This window comes from Lampris incognitus, chromosome 9, assembly GCF_029633865.1.
Source record: "Lampris incognitus isolate fLamInc1 chromosome 9, fLamInc1.hap2, whole genome shotgun sequence".
Lineage (NCBI taxonomy): Eukaryota > Metazoa > Chordata > Actinopteri > Lampriformes > Lampridae > Lampris > Lampris incognitus.
The window spans coordinates 33,823,761-33,843,926 of NC_079219.1; the positions used below are offsets into that span (position 1 = coordinate 33,823,761).

The window sequence follows — 20,166 nt, forward strand, 5'->3', positions numbered from 1 at the left end:
GTAACCAATATAGAATGTCCCACGTACACTTATCCCGAAATATTACTCATAGACAGTGTAGAAACTGTGTTGCAGCAAGTCCAAGTTCACTTTATTATCATATACATATAAAAAGTACCATGTATCTTCAAATGCAATGAAATGCATATGCCCTGGCTCTCTCAGCTCTTAAAACTATATGTAAGGAAATAATGCATAATAACAAAAACAATCAATAAGAAATCAGAAATCCCACAAAATAATAAATCAATGAAAGTTATGGAACGTCCCTACTGTTCATTATTCTGACCACCTGGGGGTAAAAACTGTCTCTGAGGCAGCTGGTCAGACCGCTGATGCTCTGTAAGTATTGTCCTGAGGGAAGGAGTGAGAACAGACCATGTGTGTCTGTTTGTGTGTAAACTGATTATCCGCTGAAGACCATAGGTCAGTACCGGTCAGTGCGGCACCAGGCTTAGTGTCTTTAATGTTCATTGTTCAAAAGCCCAGTTGCTTGGTGGAAAAAGCTGTTCCGGAGCCTACTGGTCCGGGCATTGATGCTGTGGTACCGCTTGCCTGACGGTAGCAGCTGGAACAGTCCATAGTTGGGGTGGCTGGGGTCTTTGATAATCCTACGGGCTTTGCTGACACAGCGTCCATTGTATATGTCCTGGATGGAGGGCAACTCACATCCACTGATGTCCTGGGCCGTCCACACAACCCTTTGCAGTGTTTTGCGGTTGTGAGCAGTACAGTTCCCATGCCAGGTAGTGATGCATCCAGTCAGGATGGTCTCGGTTGTGCCTCTGTAGAAGGCCCATAGAATCTTGGGCCCCATGCCGAACTTCTTCAGTCAAAGAGGCATTGCTGTGCCTTTTTCACCACATGACTGGTGTACTCATCCCAGGTGGGGTCCTCGGTAATGTGGACACCGAGGAACTTGAAGCTCTTGACCCTCTCTACAGCAGTCCCATTGATGGTGATGGCCTCCCCCTTTTCTTCCTGTAGTCCACCATCAGCTCCTTGGTTTTGTCAACGTTGAGAGAGTGGTTATTCTCCTAGCACTACTTTGTTAGATTGTAGCGACCAGTGACCGGGACGACTCAGAAGAACCATCCCGGTCACTGCTCCACCCCCTCTGCCGACCCGGGGAGGGCTGCAGACCACCACATGCCTCCTTTGATACATGTGGAGTCGCCAGCCGCTTCTTTTCACCTGACAGTGAGGAGTTTTACCAGGGGGACGTAGCACGTGGGAGGATCACACTATTCCCTCCAGTTTCCCCTCCCCCCTGAACAGGCACTCTGACCAACCAGAGGAGGTGCTAGTGCAGTGGACACATACCCACATCAGGCTTCCCACCTGCAGACACGGCCAATTGTGTCTGTAGGGATGCTCGACCAAGCCAGAGGTAACACGGGGATTCGAACCGGCGATCCCCGTGTTGGTAGGCAACGGAATAGACCTCTACACTACCTGGATGCCCCTTGGATATACCATTCTAACTGAATGGTATATTCAGTTATATAATTCTAGCATGCACTTGTAAAGAATCCGTTCAGTTCTGATATTACATGTATGTTTGTCTCTACCCATCCCAGCTGATGCTAAGTGAGAACTCCAGAGTGCGGGCTAAGATACAGAGTGCCTTTGAACAGCTGGTCACACCTCATGTAGCCAAGGTGAGCTGAAATCAAATGGTAACGAAAATCAATATTAAGAGCAACCAAGTATAGGGTAGGCAAGAAAATGTCGGGAAAAAGGTCATTTTCCTGTCACCGGTGTTTTCAAATGATTGATCACTGATGTGAATTGGGACTCAAAGTTGGAGTTAAAACTGAGCTCGTTTTTCTGTAGTTATTTTAGGTGACATGCTAGGTGACAGGATAGATCTGTCAACAGTAAGACTAACATTGACTTAATGTGCCAGATGAAGGCTTTCGTTGCCGATGAATTATCATGCATGCTAAACCCTTCTGTCCGACATGAAATATGCGCTGTATGACAAGGTGACAGAACACACATGACAGTATACAGTATCTGCGATATGTATGAAGCATGGATAAACAACAGTGACTCGACAGGTGGACGAAGCTATACTGCCCGGTTTGACCTCCCTCAACTGGACATCTCTGAACACAGACAAGTACCTCAGCCGCATCAACACAGCACTAGGTAAGCAAAAAAGCCTGCAAAATCAATAACCCTTATGCTCACTTGTAAGACATCCTACAACTCAGCAACAGCAATGCAGAGCAACATTTACATAAATGGACTCACTCTGTTGTGGTGTGTGTGTGTGTGTGTGTGTGTGTGTGTGTGTGTGTGTGTGTGTGTGTGTATGTGTGCTGTCACACACACACACCTTATCTCCCATTTGTTACCCCATCACTAGCCTCCTTCTTCCCCTCATTCTTTTATGTTCCTCTTTTTCTCTCGCTTCCTCTTCCTCTTTCTTTCTTGATCTACCCCTTAATTTCTGCCTCCAGTCCCCTTCTGTTCATCCTCCATTCTTCATTCATCCTATCATCTCCCATATCCCCCTACCCCCCGCATCCTGTTATTTCTCTCTTGGTCGCTGTCTTTCTCTATTTATCTTCATTTCTTTATGTAACCATCTATCTCCCTCCCTCTCCCTCTTCTTTTCCCCCTCTTCTCTTTCCAGCGGAGCTGGAGCTGTTGTTGGACAGGCTGAATGATTTGGTGGAGTTCAGGATAGATGCTGTACTGCAGGAGATGAGTGGAGCCACCCTGTGTGTGCTGCCAGAGGATGAGCCATTCACCTGTGAGGAGTTTGTTCAGACCACTAGGGTAAATAAAGTTTGTACTCCCTGTTCATTAATGCCACACAATTTTATTCAAACGGTCAAAAATCCAAGGTCAGAAGGCCCATTTCAGCAACACTGCAGCTTTTTTACATCAGGTTATACAAGCCACATGCCATCTCACATTATCTCACATTTCATCATCACATATCACAACATCACATTATATTTCTCTGTTTATGTGTCCTGCCTGGCAGTGTGCTGTGAGCTGAGCAAATTGCTCGAATAAAAAACATGCCAATGATGTTGCCAGCAGGTCATCTGTTGCCTTAATAGAAATGACATGACGTGAAATCACAACGCCTCATTTGTTTCGAGTGATTTTAGACACTTTCTTCTCAGACAGCTGGTTTTCATGTCCCCGTGGTATAATGGCACTATCTTTAGATTAATGATGACATGCAGCATGTGTTATTACATACAAGTCATCCATTACAATAAAGGCATGCCTTTCCATCTATTTCTGCGACAGCCCTTGCGTAAGAGCGCTGAGAGGCTCATTGGCTGTTATGCTTAACATGAATCGGCCATGGATAACGACTCGTTAATGTGTCAGAGCGGCTGCTGAGTCATGAAATGGCAATGGCGATGATATGCCCTTTGCCATTGCTGACAAGGCAGTAATTTTGCAAGGATATAACACTCTGATCTTTGGCATTTCCCATCCGCACCGTGGCATATTCAGTATGAGTTGGCAGTCATTAACACTTGATTTTGTGTCTGGGTTGCATCATTTTATTGTATATTCTGCCATTGAAAGAGAAAGAAAAGAAGTCAGTGGTATCCTTTTACTGTAGCACAGACACACTTCTTTGTTTATCACAGGGAGCCTTGCATAGTGGTTCTTCCAGTAAATAAACTATCATCATCAAGAGCTTTTTAGTTGAGGATGATGCTAATGAACTGATAAACACACACACAAGGGCGCCATATACCTCACATGGCCATGTGGTGAATGATTTTATCCAAATACTCTTTCAGTTGCATCACTATATCATTTATAAATAAATAAATAAACATATATATATATATATATATATATATATATATATATAATATGTGTGTGTGTGTGTGTGTGTGTGTGTGTGTGTGTGTGTCTTTCTTTGTTACATAGGACCTGTGTATCAAAGCAGCCCAGAGCCTTCACACTAGGAGCTCATTAGTGGAGGAGGCAGCTAATGAGCTCATCAACATGCTGCTGGAGTTAGATCCCAATCAGAGAGAGGAGGAGGAGAAGTTTCCGGAAGACAACCACATTGAGAGCAAGGCTATGGACCACGTCGACAGTGATGGTATATTTATATTTACTTTCGTTTGGTAGCACAGAGCAGTGCAGGGGTTGACACAGTATTTTGTAAAGGCCACGATCCTCATAACATTGAAGGAGGTGTGCTTTCTGTTTTGTGCGATGCACATTTCCATGCCAACCTAAACACCTGACTGATATCTACACTCACCGGCCACTTTATTAGGCACACCTGTCCAACTGCTCGTTAACGCAAATTTCTAATCAGCCAATCACATGGCAGCAACTCAATGCATTTAGGCATGTAGACATGGTCAAGACGATCTGCTGCAGTTCAAACCGAGCATCAGAATGGGGAAGAAAGGTGATTTAAGTGACTTTGAACGTGGCATGGTTGTTGGTGCCAGACAGGCTGGTCTGAGTATTTCACAAACTGCTGATCTACTGGGATTTTCATGCACAACCATCTCTAGGGTTTACAGAGAATGGTCCAAAAAAGAGAAAATATCCAGTGAGCGGCAGTTCTGTGGGCGAAAATGCCTTGTTGATGCCAGAGGTCAGAGGAGAATGGCCAGACTGGTTCGAGCTGATAGAAAGGCAACAGTAACTCAAATAACCACTCATTACAACCGAGGTATGCAGAAGAGCATCTCTGAACGCACAACACGTCAAACCTTGAGGCAGATGGGCTACAGCAGCAGAAGACCACACCGGGTGCCACTCCTGTCAGCTAAGGACAGGAAACTGAGGCTACAGTTCGCACAGGCTCACCAAAATTGGACAATAGAAGATTGGAAAAACGTTGCCTGGTCTGATGAGTCTCGATTTCTGCTGCGACATTCGGATGGTAGGGTCAGAATTTGGCATCAACAACATGAAAGCATGGATCCATCCTGCCTTGTATCAACGGTTCAGGCTGGTGGTGGTGGTGTAATGGTGTGGGGGATATTTTCTTGGCACACTTTGGGCCCCTTAGTACCAATTGAGCATCGTGTCAATGCCACAGCCTACCTGAGTATTGTTGCTGACCATGTCCATCCCTTTATGACCACAGTGTTCCCATCTTCTGATGGCTACTTCCAGCAGGATAACGCGCCATGTCATAAAGCTCGAATCATCTCAGACTGGTTTCTTGAACATGACAATGAGTTCACTGTACTCAAATGGCCTCCACAGTCACCAGATCTCAATCCAATAGAGCACCTTTGGGATGTGGTGGACCGGGAGATTCGCATCATGGATGTGCAGCCGACAAATCTGCAGCAACTGCGTGATGCTATCATGTCACTATGGACCAAACTCTCTGAGGAATGTTTCCAGTACCTTGTTGAATCTATGCCACGAAGGATTAAGGCAGTTCTGAAGGCAAAAGGGGGTCCAACCCGGTACTAGCAAGGTGTACCTAATAAAGTGGCCAGTGAGTGTATATGTTGGTTCCTTCCACCTAGTACAGATTTGGGTCTGTGGGCTCAGTGACAGGGAGCATTGGTTGAATGTCCATAGCCGCACCAGCTCCCTCTACCCAGTTACTAAGCCACATAGCTAACAAAAGTGGACTTAACCCCTGTTGGTTATTTGTGTAACAATGGAAAAGAGATGGAGAAACCTATCAACACGTCAAGTTTTTTTGGTTAAAAAAATACAAAAACCGAGCGTCCCGGTAGTGTTGTGGTCTATTCTGTTGCCTACCAACACAGGGATCTCCGGTTCGAATCTGTGTCACCTCCAGCTTTGTCGGGCATCCCTACAGACACAATTGGCCGTGTCTTTGGTGGGAAGCCGGATGTGGATGTGTTTCCTGGTCACTGCACTAGTGGCTCCTCTGGTCAGTCAGGGCGCTTGTTCGGGGGAGAGGGGGAACTGGGGGGAATAGCATGATCCTCCCATGCACTACATCCCCCTGCTGAAACTCCTCAGTCAGGTGAAAAGAAGCGGCTGGCGGCTCCACACATATCGATGGAGACATGTGGTAGTCTGCAGCCATCCCCGGATCGGCAGAGGGGGTGGAGCAATGACCGGGATGGCTTGGAAGAGTGGGGAAATTTGCTGGATACAATTGGGGAGAAAAATGGGGAAAAATCTCCCCATTTTTTTTTCTTCAAAAACCAAATCAATGAAGAATTGTAGAGGCAAACGTCATCATGAGAGAAGGCAAAAAAAAAAAAGTAAAAAAAACAAACAAAAACCCTGATTCAGTTGCAGAGGACGTTTATGTGATTAGTAGCCCCATGGGTATAGGTTTCAATTAATAGGTTTTAAACAAACAAAAGACACTTGTACACTGATCAAAAAAGAATTCTGTCTTTCTCTTAATTGTATAATTGTCCCTCAGATGAGCAAGACAAATCATATTTTTCTTTCACAATATCTGCCCTGTGATGGTCTGGCGGCCTGTCCAGGGTGTCTCCCCGCCCACCACCCAATGATTGCTGGGATAGGCTCCAGCAACCCCCCAATCCTGAGTAAGGATAAGTGGTTTGGATAATGAAGGAATGAATGAATGAATAACTGAGACAGCATCTTGTACTACTACTACTACTACTAGTACTACTACTACTACTATTTTTGGCTGCTCCCATTAGGGGTCGCCACAGTGGATCATCCATTTCTATTTCTTCCTGCCCTCTGTATCTTCCTGTCACACCAGCCACCTGCATGTCCTCTCTCATCACATCCATAAACCTCCTCTTTGGCCTTCCTCTTTTCCTCTTTCCTGGCAGTTCCATATTCAGCATCCTTCTCCCAATATACCCAGCATCTCTCCTCCACACATGTCCAAGCCATCTCAATCTTGCCTCTCTTGCTTTGTCTCCAAACCGTCCAACCTGAGCTGTCCCTCTAATCATTCCTAATCTTCTCCTTCATTGTCACTCTCAATGAAAATCTTAGCATCGTCAACTCTGCCGCCTCCAGTTTCGCCTCTTGTCTTTTCATCAGCATCTCGTACATATTTCATTTTTTTCTCTGCCTCTTTTCATACCTTTGTCTCATAGGTGAAGATGAGGTTCGATCAGAAGGCCATCTGTTCTCGAGAAACACTGTGGTCCATCCAGCCAGCATTGGCCCTGCCTCTCCACTGGCCAGGAGGAAGAAGAAGAAGGATCTGATGGAGGAGGAAGCACAAGATTTGCTTTCCCACTTCAACCACCGCAACGTAGACGCCTTGCTTAGACTAACGAGAAACACCCTGGAGATGCTACGGAAGCGCATCCATGCCCCCTCGCTCATGCATTTCCTGGGTTAGATTTCCCTAACCAGTAGTTCACTGCTCTCACCACAATGCACATGAAGCAGTTTAATTTGCAAAGGAAATTGTTTTGGGTTGGGGAGTAAATAATATGGGAATATTATATGCAGTGTGGAATACGCAATAAGTAAAAACAAGTTAAATAAAGTGAAGGTATCTCTGAAAGATGGAACAACAAAGAAATAATGTAACAATGGAGTATTTTGCTTCATTAGTAGCATAAAATGCATGTCTTGTATAAAAAAGTGGTTATCAAGCTATTTTCTATGCCAAGGAAGTTAAACAGTACTGAATTACATACATTTTTTGGGCTGGCTTTATTGATGTAATTTTACTGTAGGTGTTATACTACATTTTACATATTTTCATTTAGCAGCCATTCTTAATCTAAAACTACTTACAGGGGAGTTAGCAATTGGAGGATATATTCCTGCATCAATCAACAGGCATCATAGAGCACTAAATCACATGGCTTTGATTGCTCGGTCGTGCCAATTTGCCCTGTGCAACATCAGGAAAATTAGATCCTACCTGTCTGAGCACGCAGCACAACTCCTGCTACAGGCTCTTGTTATATCGTGCATTGACTACTGCAACTCCTTACTGGCAGGTCTCCCTGCATGCGCTTTCAAACCTCTGCAAATGATCCAGAAAATGGCGGCACGTCTGGTCTTCAACCAACCCAAAACAGCACATGTCACTCCGCTGTTCATATCCCTCTAATTGCTCCCAGTTGCTGCCTGCATCGAATTCAAAACCTTAATCCTCGCTTACAAAACAGCAAGTAAAATGGCTCCCGCCTATCTGAACTCCCTCATTCAGTTCTACACTCAGTCTTGCTCACCACACTCTGCCAATGAAAGGCGCTTGGCACTTCCGCCACAATGGGGTCCCAAGTCACTAGTTAGACTCTTCTCTTCTGTAGTTCCCCGGTGTTGGAACAAGTTACCAAATTCCATTCGATCCACTGAGTCCCTCTTGATCTTTAAGAAGAAGCTAAAGACCCAGCTCTTTCTTGAACACCTCCACACCTGATGATATTGATAAAAAAAAAACACTTCTATGAACGCTATGCATCGCCTTTGACCACTGCCTGTTGATACATATGTCCTATCAGACTTGAACCTAGTCCCCTCCCCTTCCCCTCCAATTATACCAGGCCAATTACCCCACTCTTCCGAGCTGTCCCGGTCGCTGTTCCACCCCCTCTGCCAATCCAGGGAGGGCTGCAGACTACCACATGCCTCTTCCGACGCATGTGGTGTCGCCAGCCGCTTCTTTTCACCTGACAGTGAGTAGTTTTGCCTGGGGGACGTAGCGCATGGAAGGATCACGCTGTTCCCCCCAGTTCCCCCTCCCCTCCGAACAGGCACCCCAACTGACCAGAAGAGGCGTTAGTGCAGCGACCAGGACACATACGCACATCCGGCTTCCCACCCATAGACATGGCCAGTTGTGTCTGTAGGGACACCGGACCAAGCCGGAGGTAGCACAGGGATTCGAACCAGCAATCCCCATGTTGGTAGACAATGGAATAGAACACAACGCTACCTGGATGCCCCTGTGCCCAGTTTTTTTACACTTACCTGCGTTGTCACCTCCTGACTAGATCCTTGCTTGTGTTGTATTAACTCTCAGATGTAGTACGTCGCTTTGGATTTAAGTGTCTGCTAAATGAAATCGTAACATTGTAACCATATCATAGCAGAGAGTGCATGTCATGTCAAATACAATAAGTTTAAGTGTGCAAGAAGTAGATCACCAGTAGTGACACAAATAATAAGGGACTCATATTATGGATAACCACACATGAGCAACAGTAATGGTGTCATCTATAGATTCATGTTGGCCTGGAAAAGGAAATATATTCTGATATAGCTTCTTGACTGTGTACTCCGGACCACCTGCCTCGTCAGCAAAAATGCTATGTAGTGATGTTAAAAAAGTCCAGAGAATTTTGTGCTAGCAATCTAACAAGTAAAATGTCCATTCTTGAATCATACTGCTCATACTACAATGACTACAATGACTGCTGTGATACTGTCTCTGTCCCCATAGCTGAGAGCGACTCTGCCAGTCGTGTTAAGAGTATGGGTCAGCAGCCTATCTTCAGGGCCAATGTGACCCTCTCCATTCCTCACATTGCTGTGGTCCCAGCCCTGGATGAGGTCCAACAGGCTCTGAATCGGGCCGTGGAGTGTGTAGTCAGCGTCAGCAAGGGAGTTGGCCAGTGGAGCAAGGAGAGGATCTCCAAGGTGGGTTCCCACCCATCTACAGAAGAAATGGTTAACTTTGTAGCAGTGGGTGGAGCACTGAGAGGTAGAATGGATTATAAAAATTTCTCTTGTGGCCTGATCCAATAGGAGAATAGGCCAATGCTGGTTTACAGCTTGTACCCCAGGACAATTTTAAGAGTATCAAGTATTAACAGCTGGGTGTCTGGGTGGTGGAGCAGTCTATTCCGTTGCCTACCAGCATGGGGATCGCCGGTTCAAATCCCCGTGTTACCTCCGGCTTGGTCAGGCATCCCTACAGACACAATTGGCCGTGTCTGCAGGTGGGAAGCCAGATGTGGGTGTGTGTCCTGGTCGCTGCACTAGCGCCTCCTCTGGTCAGTCGGGGTGCCTGTTCGGGGGGGAAGGGGAACTGGTGGGAATAGCGTGATCCTCCCACGTGCTACGTCCCCCCGGTGAAACTCCTCACTATCAGGTGAAAAGAAGCAGCTGGCGACTCTACATGTATCGAAGGAGGCATGTGGTAGTCTGCAGCCCTCCCCGGATCAGCAGAGGGGGTGGAGCAGCCATCGGGACGGCTTGGAAGAGTGCGGTACTTGGCTGGATACAACTGGGGAGAAAAAGGGGGAGAAAAAAAAGACCATTTTAACAGCTGTGGATTAAATTATCTCCCAAAATATATATATTCACTTTAGGTGTCTTGAAAAGTAAGTGTTAAAGTGTCTAAGGTGTTTCTATAAAAAGTTCAAAGAGTATTCACTCTTTTAGTTCGATTGTGTGGCAGCCAGTGGGCATGTTATGTACAGGCATATGAAGAACCAGAAAAGAACAGAAAACAAAACCTCCCATGTCGCTAGCTGACTGGTCAGAGGTGTTTGGTTTCCATCCTGCAAAGTTGCACTAGAAAAGCTATGCTTTAAAAAAAAAGCTGTTTTTAAGGTATGTATGGAGCTATTAATTTGATTTTTAATTTGAAGTAGAAAAATGAAAGTAAAAGGTTACGTCGTTTCTTTATTAGAACTGACCATTTTGACATGATGAAACACATTCCTAAACCAGAGGCTCTTAATCTCTTTTTCTTTAAATGAAATTGCTGAATATTCTGCAGGATCATCAAGAGCATTTAAAAATGTAGTGACTTTGACCAGTTAAAAGCATGGCGTTTTGGTTATTGTTATGATTTTGTAAAACAGGGATTAGGACACAAAGAACCATTGAATGTCATCATCATATCGTTGAATCATGTTCCCCAGTGTATGTTTTATTCCTTGTAGAGAGAGATGAGCGAGAGACGGATGGCTGCTTTAAAACAGGAGAGCAGTGAAAGTGAGTCGGAGGATGGAGAAGCAACATACAAGAGCCTGGCTGGTATGAGTCATCATGAGAATATCTATATCTATCTATCTAATCTGTCTGTCTACATACACATACAGTTTTCTTTGTTAGGTGCATTGCTTTGCACTGTATAGACACGGAGCTTGATCATTACTCACAGCTCCACAGCCGTCCTATTATCAAACGTCCTCATTTCACGGCTCAGCAGAGCAAAACCGTATCTGATTAAGAACAGACAGGCGCTGATAAATGTGCTACCAATAACTGTGGAAATAGACCTTTTAAATATCAGACATTTTCGCTTCAAATTCAGATGACTCCAACCAATAAAGTTCTGTTGCACAAGCCGCTCAGCAGCCCATTCAATCATTATGAAGGCCAGCGAGCATGGAGCTAACATGGTGAAAACACTGGTAAATAATGAGCACAGACATACAGAGAGGTCTTAAAGAGAGAAGGTGATACGATCTGGAACATGTTTGAGAACTTCCTGTCAATTGACTTGATTTCCTGACACAGAAAATCCATTGCTTCAGCATTCGTCTCACCTTACAGGCCAGCTCTCTCTGTTGTTGTGTAATAGGATGCTTTACATGTGACACTTTACTTCCAAAAAGTAAACTTTTCCTTTCACTTAAGAAAGAAACATTTGATGGACGTCTGAGTACCGTGGCAGTCTATTCCATTGCCTACCAACATGGGGATCACCAGTTCGAATCCCCGTGTTACCTCCGGCTTGGTCGGGCGTCCCTACAGACACAATTGGCCGTGTCTGTGGGTGGGAAGCCGAATGTGGGTATGTGTCCTGGCCGCTGTACTAGCGCCTCCTCTGGTTGATCAGGGTACCTGTGCGGGGGGAAGGGGAACTGGGGGGAATAGCGTGATCCTCCACACGCTATGTGCCCCTGGTGATAGTCCTCACTGTCTGGTGAAAAGAAGCGGCTGGCGACGCCACATGTATCGGAGGAGGCATGTGGTAGTCTGCAGCCCTCCCTGGGTCACCAGAGGGGGTGGAGCAGTGACCGGGACAGCTCAGAAGTACAATTGCGGAGAAAAGGCCCCCCCCCCAAAAAAAAGAAAGAAACATTCCCATTTTCAGACTGAAGACTAGAGGATTCTATTGGCTTTTACTAAATCTTCGTGAGATATATTGAAAATATATTGAAATGAAAATGGATGGATGAATGGATGGATGGATGGATGGATGGATGGATGGATGGATAATGAAAATACTCATTATATGAATAACCATCTCAATGGCCAGCTCAATAGTAACACCGGAATAGCAATTATTAGGATGTTATGTGACAACAGTGTTTGCCATGTTTTTGAAAACCCATTTCACCAGGGGGATAGAGCAGGATTGTAGCAGCAATGCTGTAGGGTTGAAAAAAATCTGATAGCTTTTGTGATGGTAGAAACACAGCTGCAAAAGTCACCAAAAAAAAAAACAAACCTGTAAAACCACCACACAGTACTCAGATTTGCTGTAGCCTATACTGCAACTCCAGATAATTCTAGCCGAATCCTGTAAATCTCTCAGCTAAAGCAGACCCCATTACAATATTCATACATAAGCCTGACAGGATAAAAACTCCCCTTCCACTCCACCTCTATTTGATTTCTCTATTTTCAGATGGCAGTATCTCAGACGTATCAGCATCTGTGATCCAGGCTATTCCATTTCAAGCCAGGAACTACTACAAGAGTGTGTCAGAGAACAAGGAGATCGTCAAGCTGGTCTCCGTTCTCAGCACTTCAATCAGCTCCACCAAGAAGGTACTGTAGGATGGAGGTAGAGAAGGAAATATCTTTAATTTTATGCCTTTCCAGTGAGACAACTGTACATGCAATGCAAGGAGAACTGAATAAAAGGAATATACAACCGATTTCCAAAAATGTCTACTTATTATCAGCTTTCTTTGGATTTTTTTTATATATATCTTACCTGTTTATCTAATCAGGCTTTTTGTGCAGTCACTCAGATTGGAACATAAGTTAACCTCTGATAATGGAAGACTACACTGACTGTATGTAATATTAGGGATTCATTTCCAGTATTACAGTGCACCCTATTCTGTCCTTAGAACGACCTTAATTTGACAGGGTAATGGCTCAGTAGAGGGTCAGCCCTCAGAGGCCTGTGACAAAAATATAGGGACACTGAACCATTCCTACCCCAAGGCTTCCCACAGTTATTTTGAGATAGCTGGCATTTTCTCTGAATTTATCAAGGTGCAGAACACCCATTGCCTCCATTTGTCATGTAGCAGCCGGAACCAGGATTTCACGGAATAAGACATTTGTTTTTTTCTTATCTTCCAGTTTATCTCCCGGGGTTCAATGTTCAGTCCAGTGCACCCAAAGTTTCTTGTCTTGTACTGAAATAAGTGGAAATGTATTTTGTTGTTAGTTTCACAACCGCTTTTACCGAAAAGCTAGTTGTGTTTAATGTGTCTTTTGTCACCAATGCTGTATTGGGCTGTAAGTCGATTTACTGTAGATTGCCTCTTATCTCTGCATAGTTTTGCTGTAAGCCTCCTTTGCCTTATTTCATCAAGCAATGTTAGCCTACTATTTGCTAAATTCCCTTCTGGTGGTGATCCATTCCAGATACATAGCACATATAATGGAGACATGTTTGAATTTCCAGGAACACATAGGCACATAGCCAATGATTAGTGTGTTATACTACAGCTGGTGTGTGCAGATTGTATGTTTAAATGTCACCAGTTGCTTGCAAATGTTTCATTTTTTTTATCATTTTCCAGGAGGTGATGACAGCCCTGGAACGTTTTTGTTGTTACCATCACATTTGGAGACAGGACAGAGAAGACACCATTCAGAGGTATGATGCTATTAATCACTCATAAATGATAGGGTATTTGTACTTGTTTATCAATCAGGCTGTTTAAAAGCTAAATAGTTTCAAGAGTACTCGATGTTAAATTTAAAGGCGCACAACTGAAGAAGTGTTGGCAGTTGATGTTAATGCAAATGATCTAGCATTACATAGCAATATTGTGTATTGATTGTATTTCTCTATGGGCTCATTTCCAGTTTTAGCCATGGGAGTCCCTTACTGTCGGAGTTTGAGAGCCAGATCCTTTACTATAGAGACCTGGAGCTAGAAATCAATTCTGAACCGGAGTACATCACTGTCGGAGCTCTGGCCCTGTTCACAGGTAAATTTGAGGACACAAGAGCCTCCCGCAATATAATCCCCCATGGCTTGATTCTCAAAGCTTATAAAATATATTAGTTCCTCTGGTGATGGGTAGGGAGTGCACCCATCAGATGTAGAAATGCAGCCTGGTCTGCAACATTTTAAAGTACTGTATATTAAAAGATATGCAAGGATGACCATCCAAAAAATGTGCCTAAATATTATTTTACAGGTTATTGTTACTGTGTGACTCTCTGCTCCTTAACAAAATAGTTACTTGTACTTAATAATAATAACAACAGTAATAATAAAAATTATACATTTTATTTCTACAGTGCTTTTCAAAATAATCAAAGATGCTTTACATAATAAACAAAAGCAACACACTAAACAATATGTTGAATCTCGGCCTTGATTGTGATGTGTTGAATTAAATAAGTCTGACTCCTTGTAAAGGTTAAATATTAGATAAAAGTCAAAAGGTGGAAAAACTCCAAGGGTAAAATAGTATTTCTTTGACATGCCAGGGTTTAAACTCAATAACAAATATAGCTGCAAGTGGCAATTAATAGGGTCCGAACAGTTTCAGACAAGCACTACCTATTGGCAGATTCTGCCCAAATGTCTGAAGCTGTCACTTACGTATCTGTCAATAAACGTTGTATCCAGATTAACTGATTCAACCTTCATTGATTTTCTTACCTGGATTATTGAGCATGCATCAAGACCCTCGTCAACTTTATTGCAGGAAGTCCAAACTCATGGGTGGTGAGTGTTAAGCAGCTAACAGACAACTGCTTTTTAGTAAATTTAGCTACACTGTCAAAGAGAAATCTGGGATTATGTTTATTAATATTGATTAACTGAGAGATACGCTGCTTTTGAAGCAGATAAAGCACACTTGTATTCAATAAACACTCATGCACGATAGGAGAAAAACTTCCAATTTTGATTTTTGCCATTACATTCCAGTTAAGCCCACTGAGGCAGGCCCGCTTAAGAACACGTGCCTCATCGTTAAACAAGAGTGTAGGCCTCTTTAGTTGCCTAGTTCTAGGAGTAAGAGGTGCAACTGAATTGAGGAGACTAAAGAGAGCCACATTTAACTCACTAGTGACATTTTCAACAGTCAGTTTCTACAGTGAAAGGAGCCAAGACTTCAGGCAGCTGCTGGCCAAATGCAGCATCAGTAGAGGGACCAATGTGGTGAGCGGCAATTACATCTGTGCTGACAGGCCAATAATGTTTCAAATTTGATGAGAAAATGATCTGACACAGCAGATGTAGTTGGCAAGACAGTCAGATCAGAAACAGCTAAACCTTTAGATAAAACCAAATCAAGGGTGTTAGCACTGCAATGAGTCGACTCTTGAACAAACTGAGTGAACCCAAAAGTATCAACTAGTGCCAGGAAGGCTTTACTTAGAGGATCAGCAACCTTTTTCAGATGAATATTGAAATCACCAAGAATTAAAATCTCATCAGATGAGAAACAAGACTTGAGACAAATTCTTCAACAAATAGTAAGGGCCAGGAGGTCGGTAGCATATCACAATCTGGACTGAGACGAGTCTGTTCATGGCTGAGGTAGATGGACTTAGAATTAGAGAGGCAGAATAACATTAGCTGCTGGCTAATGTTGTTGTCTTTCACAACATTAAGAACAGAATAAGAGCCTCAAAAGATTGGAATTTAGAGTCAAGCCTAGAAGTCATATTGAAAGACGATCAAGATGTGGTTGCAGAGGAAAAATTTCGATCACAAACATCTACGCTGTCACCCCTGTGTCTTTACCAGCGGACCTTAAGATGTCCCTCACCACCGAAACGAAAAGCTGGATGGTTGACTACGGCCTGCACTGTAACAGGAAGTACAGGTCAGAGATGGAGCAGATCTTTGCCTTTGTAGAGGAAGCGGGAAAAAAGCTTAACCGACAGATCAAAGACCTGGATGACATCCGCATCGCCATGGCAGCACTCAAAGAGATCAGAGAGCACCAGATAGCTATCGATTCCCAAGTTGGACCCATAGAGGTACCAGAGCAGCAGGATATGATGTGTTTTTCACATTTCAGATATTGATTTTGTTGAGTTAAAACTCACACACACACACACTCACAGATACAGACACACAAACCTATACTGCATTAGAATTGTGGTTCTTTTGGATGACAATAAAAGATCTTCAGCAGTGAGGAAAGACTATATAACATGAAATCCCCCAAATTGCTGTTGTTTGTGTTCGCTCTGAACTGTGGGAGTGGTCGTGTGAGACATCATGGAAAGACTGTTATGTTCCGCCTTTAAGAACATTCTGCCTCTTTTCTTCACCTCAGGAGTCGTACGCCGTGCTCCATAAATACGAACTATCAGTGGCAAAAGAAGAGGCCGAGAAGGTGGACACGCTGCGTTACGCCTGGGAGAAGCTGCTGTCCAGGGCCACAGAGGTGCAGAACGAGCTGGTGGCCCTGCAGCCCAACTTCAGGGGAGAGCTGATCAGCAACGTGGAGACCTTCCTGGAGGACTGCCGACACTTCTACCTGGACTATGAGAAGGTGGAGGAGAACGATGCAAGCAAGAAAAAAAGAAAAGAAAAGAAAGATGAAAACATATAAGCTCCCACAAGCACTCTGCCGTGCAAACAGCACATGTATGAAAAGATGTACAAACACCCACCAGCACACCTGAACACGCATAGTTCACAGCAACAGAATGAGCACTCTCTCTCTCTCTAACACTCCCTCTCTCTTCTATCTGTGAAGTGCTTTGAGATCTGTCTCTGCAGATGAGAAGCGCCATACAGCTCAACTTATTATTATTATTATTTCTATCTATCTATCTATCTATCTATCTATCTATCTATCTATCTATCTATCTATCTATCTATCTATCTATCTATCTATCTGTCTATCTGTCTATCTATCTATCTATCTATCTATCTATCTATCTATCTATCTATATTTATTTATACACACACACACACACACACACACACACACACACACACACACACACACACACACACACACACACACACACACACACACACACAAAGGTACATGTACTTGCAAGGCTTCACACATCCTTCATCAACCACACTATAGAGCTAATATACCTCCTGGCTATTTATTTTAATTATAGTGCATGGTTAAAATAGCCTAATTAAGACTCTGCGTCACACCCTACTTTCTCCCCTCTATTTTAGGATGGCCCCATGGTGGCAGGGTTAGTGCCTCAGGATGCCAGTGACAGGCTCATCATGTTCCAGGTGTGTTTCTCAGTCATTATGTGCCACATAATTGTCTTTTTCTATTTTTTTTTCTCTCTCGAATCAGTTAAGGTGCCAGGCTGTCAACTTGTGAATTATGAATTGCAGAGATGGGTTTACTGCTCACATGTTCTTTTTTTGTAATTCAAATTAAATTGCTGATTAGAAAAGTAATTGCAGGTTGATATGTGTCTATGTTTGAATCTATCTTTTTTTTTCTTTCTATTTGCTTACCCAGTTACTGACATAGCTATATAATCTTTTTAAAATTAGCTGGTACTTTGCTGAATATGTTTTCAGTTCATAATTTTGTAATTACATGAACTTAATATTGCTGTATATACACCAGCTTTTCAGCAATATAATTTCTACAAACATGCACCCTAAGTCTGTTATTCACTTATATTTATATGTGTGTGTGTGTGTGTGTGTGTGTGTGTGTGTGTGTGTGTGTGTGTGTGTGTGTGTGTGTGTGTGTGAGATGATGATTTAAATTATTCTATACTCACCATTTTCTTCCATTTCAGAATCGTTTCGACAACCTCTTCCGGAAGTATATCACTTACACAGGTGGTGAGGAGCTATTTGGACTTCCTGTTACCCAGCATCCTCAGCTGTTGGAGATTAGGAAACAGTTGGCCTTGCTGCAGAAGCTCTATGGCCTGTACAACAATGTCATTGATACGGTCAATGGTTACTATGACATCCTCTGGGCTGACATCCACATTGAGAGGATCAATAATGAGCTGTTGGACTTCCAGACTAGGTAAGCCGTAGGTATTTACATTGCTTCGCTGAAGTAAACTGAAATGACCCATTAGTGCACAGATTCATTCTAAATTGAATTAATTTAAGATGAACTAACCTGTATCTAAACTGTTCTGAATGGGGCCCGATTTCCAGTGAAGTCCAGTCTCTATGACCCATGATTTATGGCCACATTTTCAGACTGTTCATTTGAGCAATATTTCCATCAGTGGTGATGAGGGTTGGCCAAAAGGATAGAATACTTTATGATAACTGAGCTGAAGAAAACAGTAGCATTTAATATTGTTGGTTATAGTGGTTCACGAACATGCCAGTTTGTCCCTTGTGTTAAAACCTTCATCTGTGTAAAGTTATAAAGCACTTCAGACAAAAGGGCCTCTAGGAAAGGGGAACATGACCTGGACTGAGTTATTCTGAATTGATGGGATATTTTAAAGACTGATTTTAAACAAGTGCAATCTGCTGCAGTGTGGTCTGTTCCCAATTTCAAACAATTTCACCCATAAACTGCCAGACTTCCATTTGAAGAAAAATAAAGTGACAAAGAAGAAGAGAGGCAAAGGGAAAATTATCCAAAAATGGAAAGGATTTTAGACAGGTACTCCACTTAAAATTACCTTCCTTGGAATTTAGTTGTGATATATTTGATTGAGTTACATGAAAGCACTGAACAATTTCCTTTTCATCTCATCATCTTTCTCTTTGCTCTCTGTCATTTGAGGGGGCTTTTCTTAGAGTATCAAGTCAAGTTAATTTTATTTGTGTAGCCATTATCACAAATTTGCCTCAGGGGGCTTTACAGCAACACAACATCCTGTCTTTAGACCCTCACATCGGATAAGAAACAACTCCCTAAAAAACCCCAAATAAACCTTTTAACAGGGAGAAAAAATAGGAACAAACCACAAAGAGATCAACAGAGGAGGGATCTCTCTCCCAAGACAGACAGACATGCAATGGATGTTGTGTGTACAGAATAAAACACATTTACAGAATACAACACTGAAAGACGATAACAGAGTTATAATTTAATTATAAGATATATGAAGAATATAATGGGGAGGATGTCAAGCAGTGTCCAGATGCCACCGGAACAGCCTAGGACCTGAAGCACGTGATCACCATCACCATGTAGACGTTGCAGGAGGGCAGACTACACATGCATACAGACAGGGGATACATGCATCAAATCATTCACATACTACATGGGAGAAGAGACAAGGAAAGACATTAGTCACACATCGGGGAGAGAGAAGGATAAAACATTGAAACAGGATAGCAGAATTGAATGAATTTATAAGATGTATAAGAATGTGATGGGGAGGATGCCAAGCAGTGTCCAGGTGGAGACCACCATCACCATGTAGGCCTGGGAAGAGGACAGACTACATGTGCACACAAGAGACTCACATCACACCCTTCGCATGCGCAGAAAAAGGAACAGGAGAAGACATACAAAGAGAGATGTGAGAGAAAAGACAACAGTTGCAATAGTTAATAATCTGTACTCTATAATCTCGTCAGCAGAACAGTGCTTGGTAAATTCATTGAGACAGAAACCGACCCACCATGTAGTACAGATTGTTAAGTACTCAGTTTAAAGGCAACTAATTGTAGGTTAAGGCGAAAAGATGAGTTTTAAATTTATATTTAAAGGACTCAACAGACTGGTCTTTTGATGGTCGCAAGCAGATCATTCCACAAGAATGGAGCCCAATAGGAAAAGATCCTGCCACCAGCTGACTTCTTTTTAACTTTGGGTACACACAGGAGCCCTGTATTTTGAGAGCAGTGAGCTCGAGATGGAATATATGGTTTAAGGAGATCCGACAGGTATGATAGGGCAAGTCCATTTAGGATTTTATTAGTCAGCAGAAGCACCTTGAAGTCTAATGAATAGGAAGCCAATGAAGGGAGGCAAGAATTGGTGTAATATGGTCAAATTTTCTAGATTTAGTATGAATTCTAGCTGCAGCATTTTGAACCATCTGCAGAATTTTAGCACTAGCATGTGGCAGACCTGAAAACAGAACATTACAGTAATCAAGTCTGGATGAAACAAATGCATGTACGTATGTCTCTGCATCAGCCATAGACAG

At 43.2% G+C, this 20,166-nt stretch overlaps 1 protein-coding gene across 1 annotated transcript in view; it reads left to right on the plus strand.

The window, feature by feature from the left end:
* Positions 1-20,166, plus strand: part of dnah5 (dynein, axonemal, heavy chain 5) — a 274,534-nt gene that overhangs the window by 45,848 nt on the left and 208,520 nt on the right. Inside the window, exons 18-31 of the mRNA XM_056286379.1 lie at positions 1,581-1,661; positions 2,064-2,154; positions 2,645-2,790; positions 3,919-4,096; positions 7,044-7,289; positions 9,356-9,552; positions 10,806-10,899; positions 12,503-12,645; positions 13,638-13,714; positions 13,927-14,051; positions 15,830-16,065; positions 16,368-16,586; positions 17,237-17,299; positions 17,827-18,065. Of these exons, the coding sequence (XP_056142354.1) occupies positions 1,581-1,661; positions 2,064-2,154; positions 2,645-2,790; positions 3,919-4,096; positions 7,044-7,289; positions 9,356-9,552; positions 10,806-10,899; positions 12,503-12,645; positions 13,638-13,714; positions 13,927-14,051; positions 15,830-16,065; positions 16,368-16,586; positions 17,237-17,299; positions 17,827-18,065 (2,135 nt within the window). The remainder of the gene's footprint in view (positions 1-1,580; positions 1,662-2,063; positions 2,155-2,644; positions 2,791-3,918; positions 4,097-7,043; positions 7,290-9,355; positions 9,553-10,805; positions 10,900-12,502; positions 12,646-13,637; positions 13,715-13,926; positions 14,052-15,829; positions 16,066-16,367; positions 16,587-17,236; positions 17,300-17,826; positions 18,066-20,166) is intronic.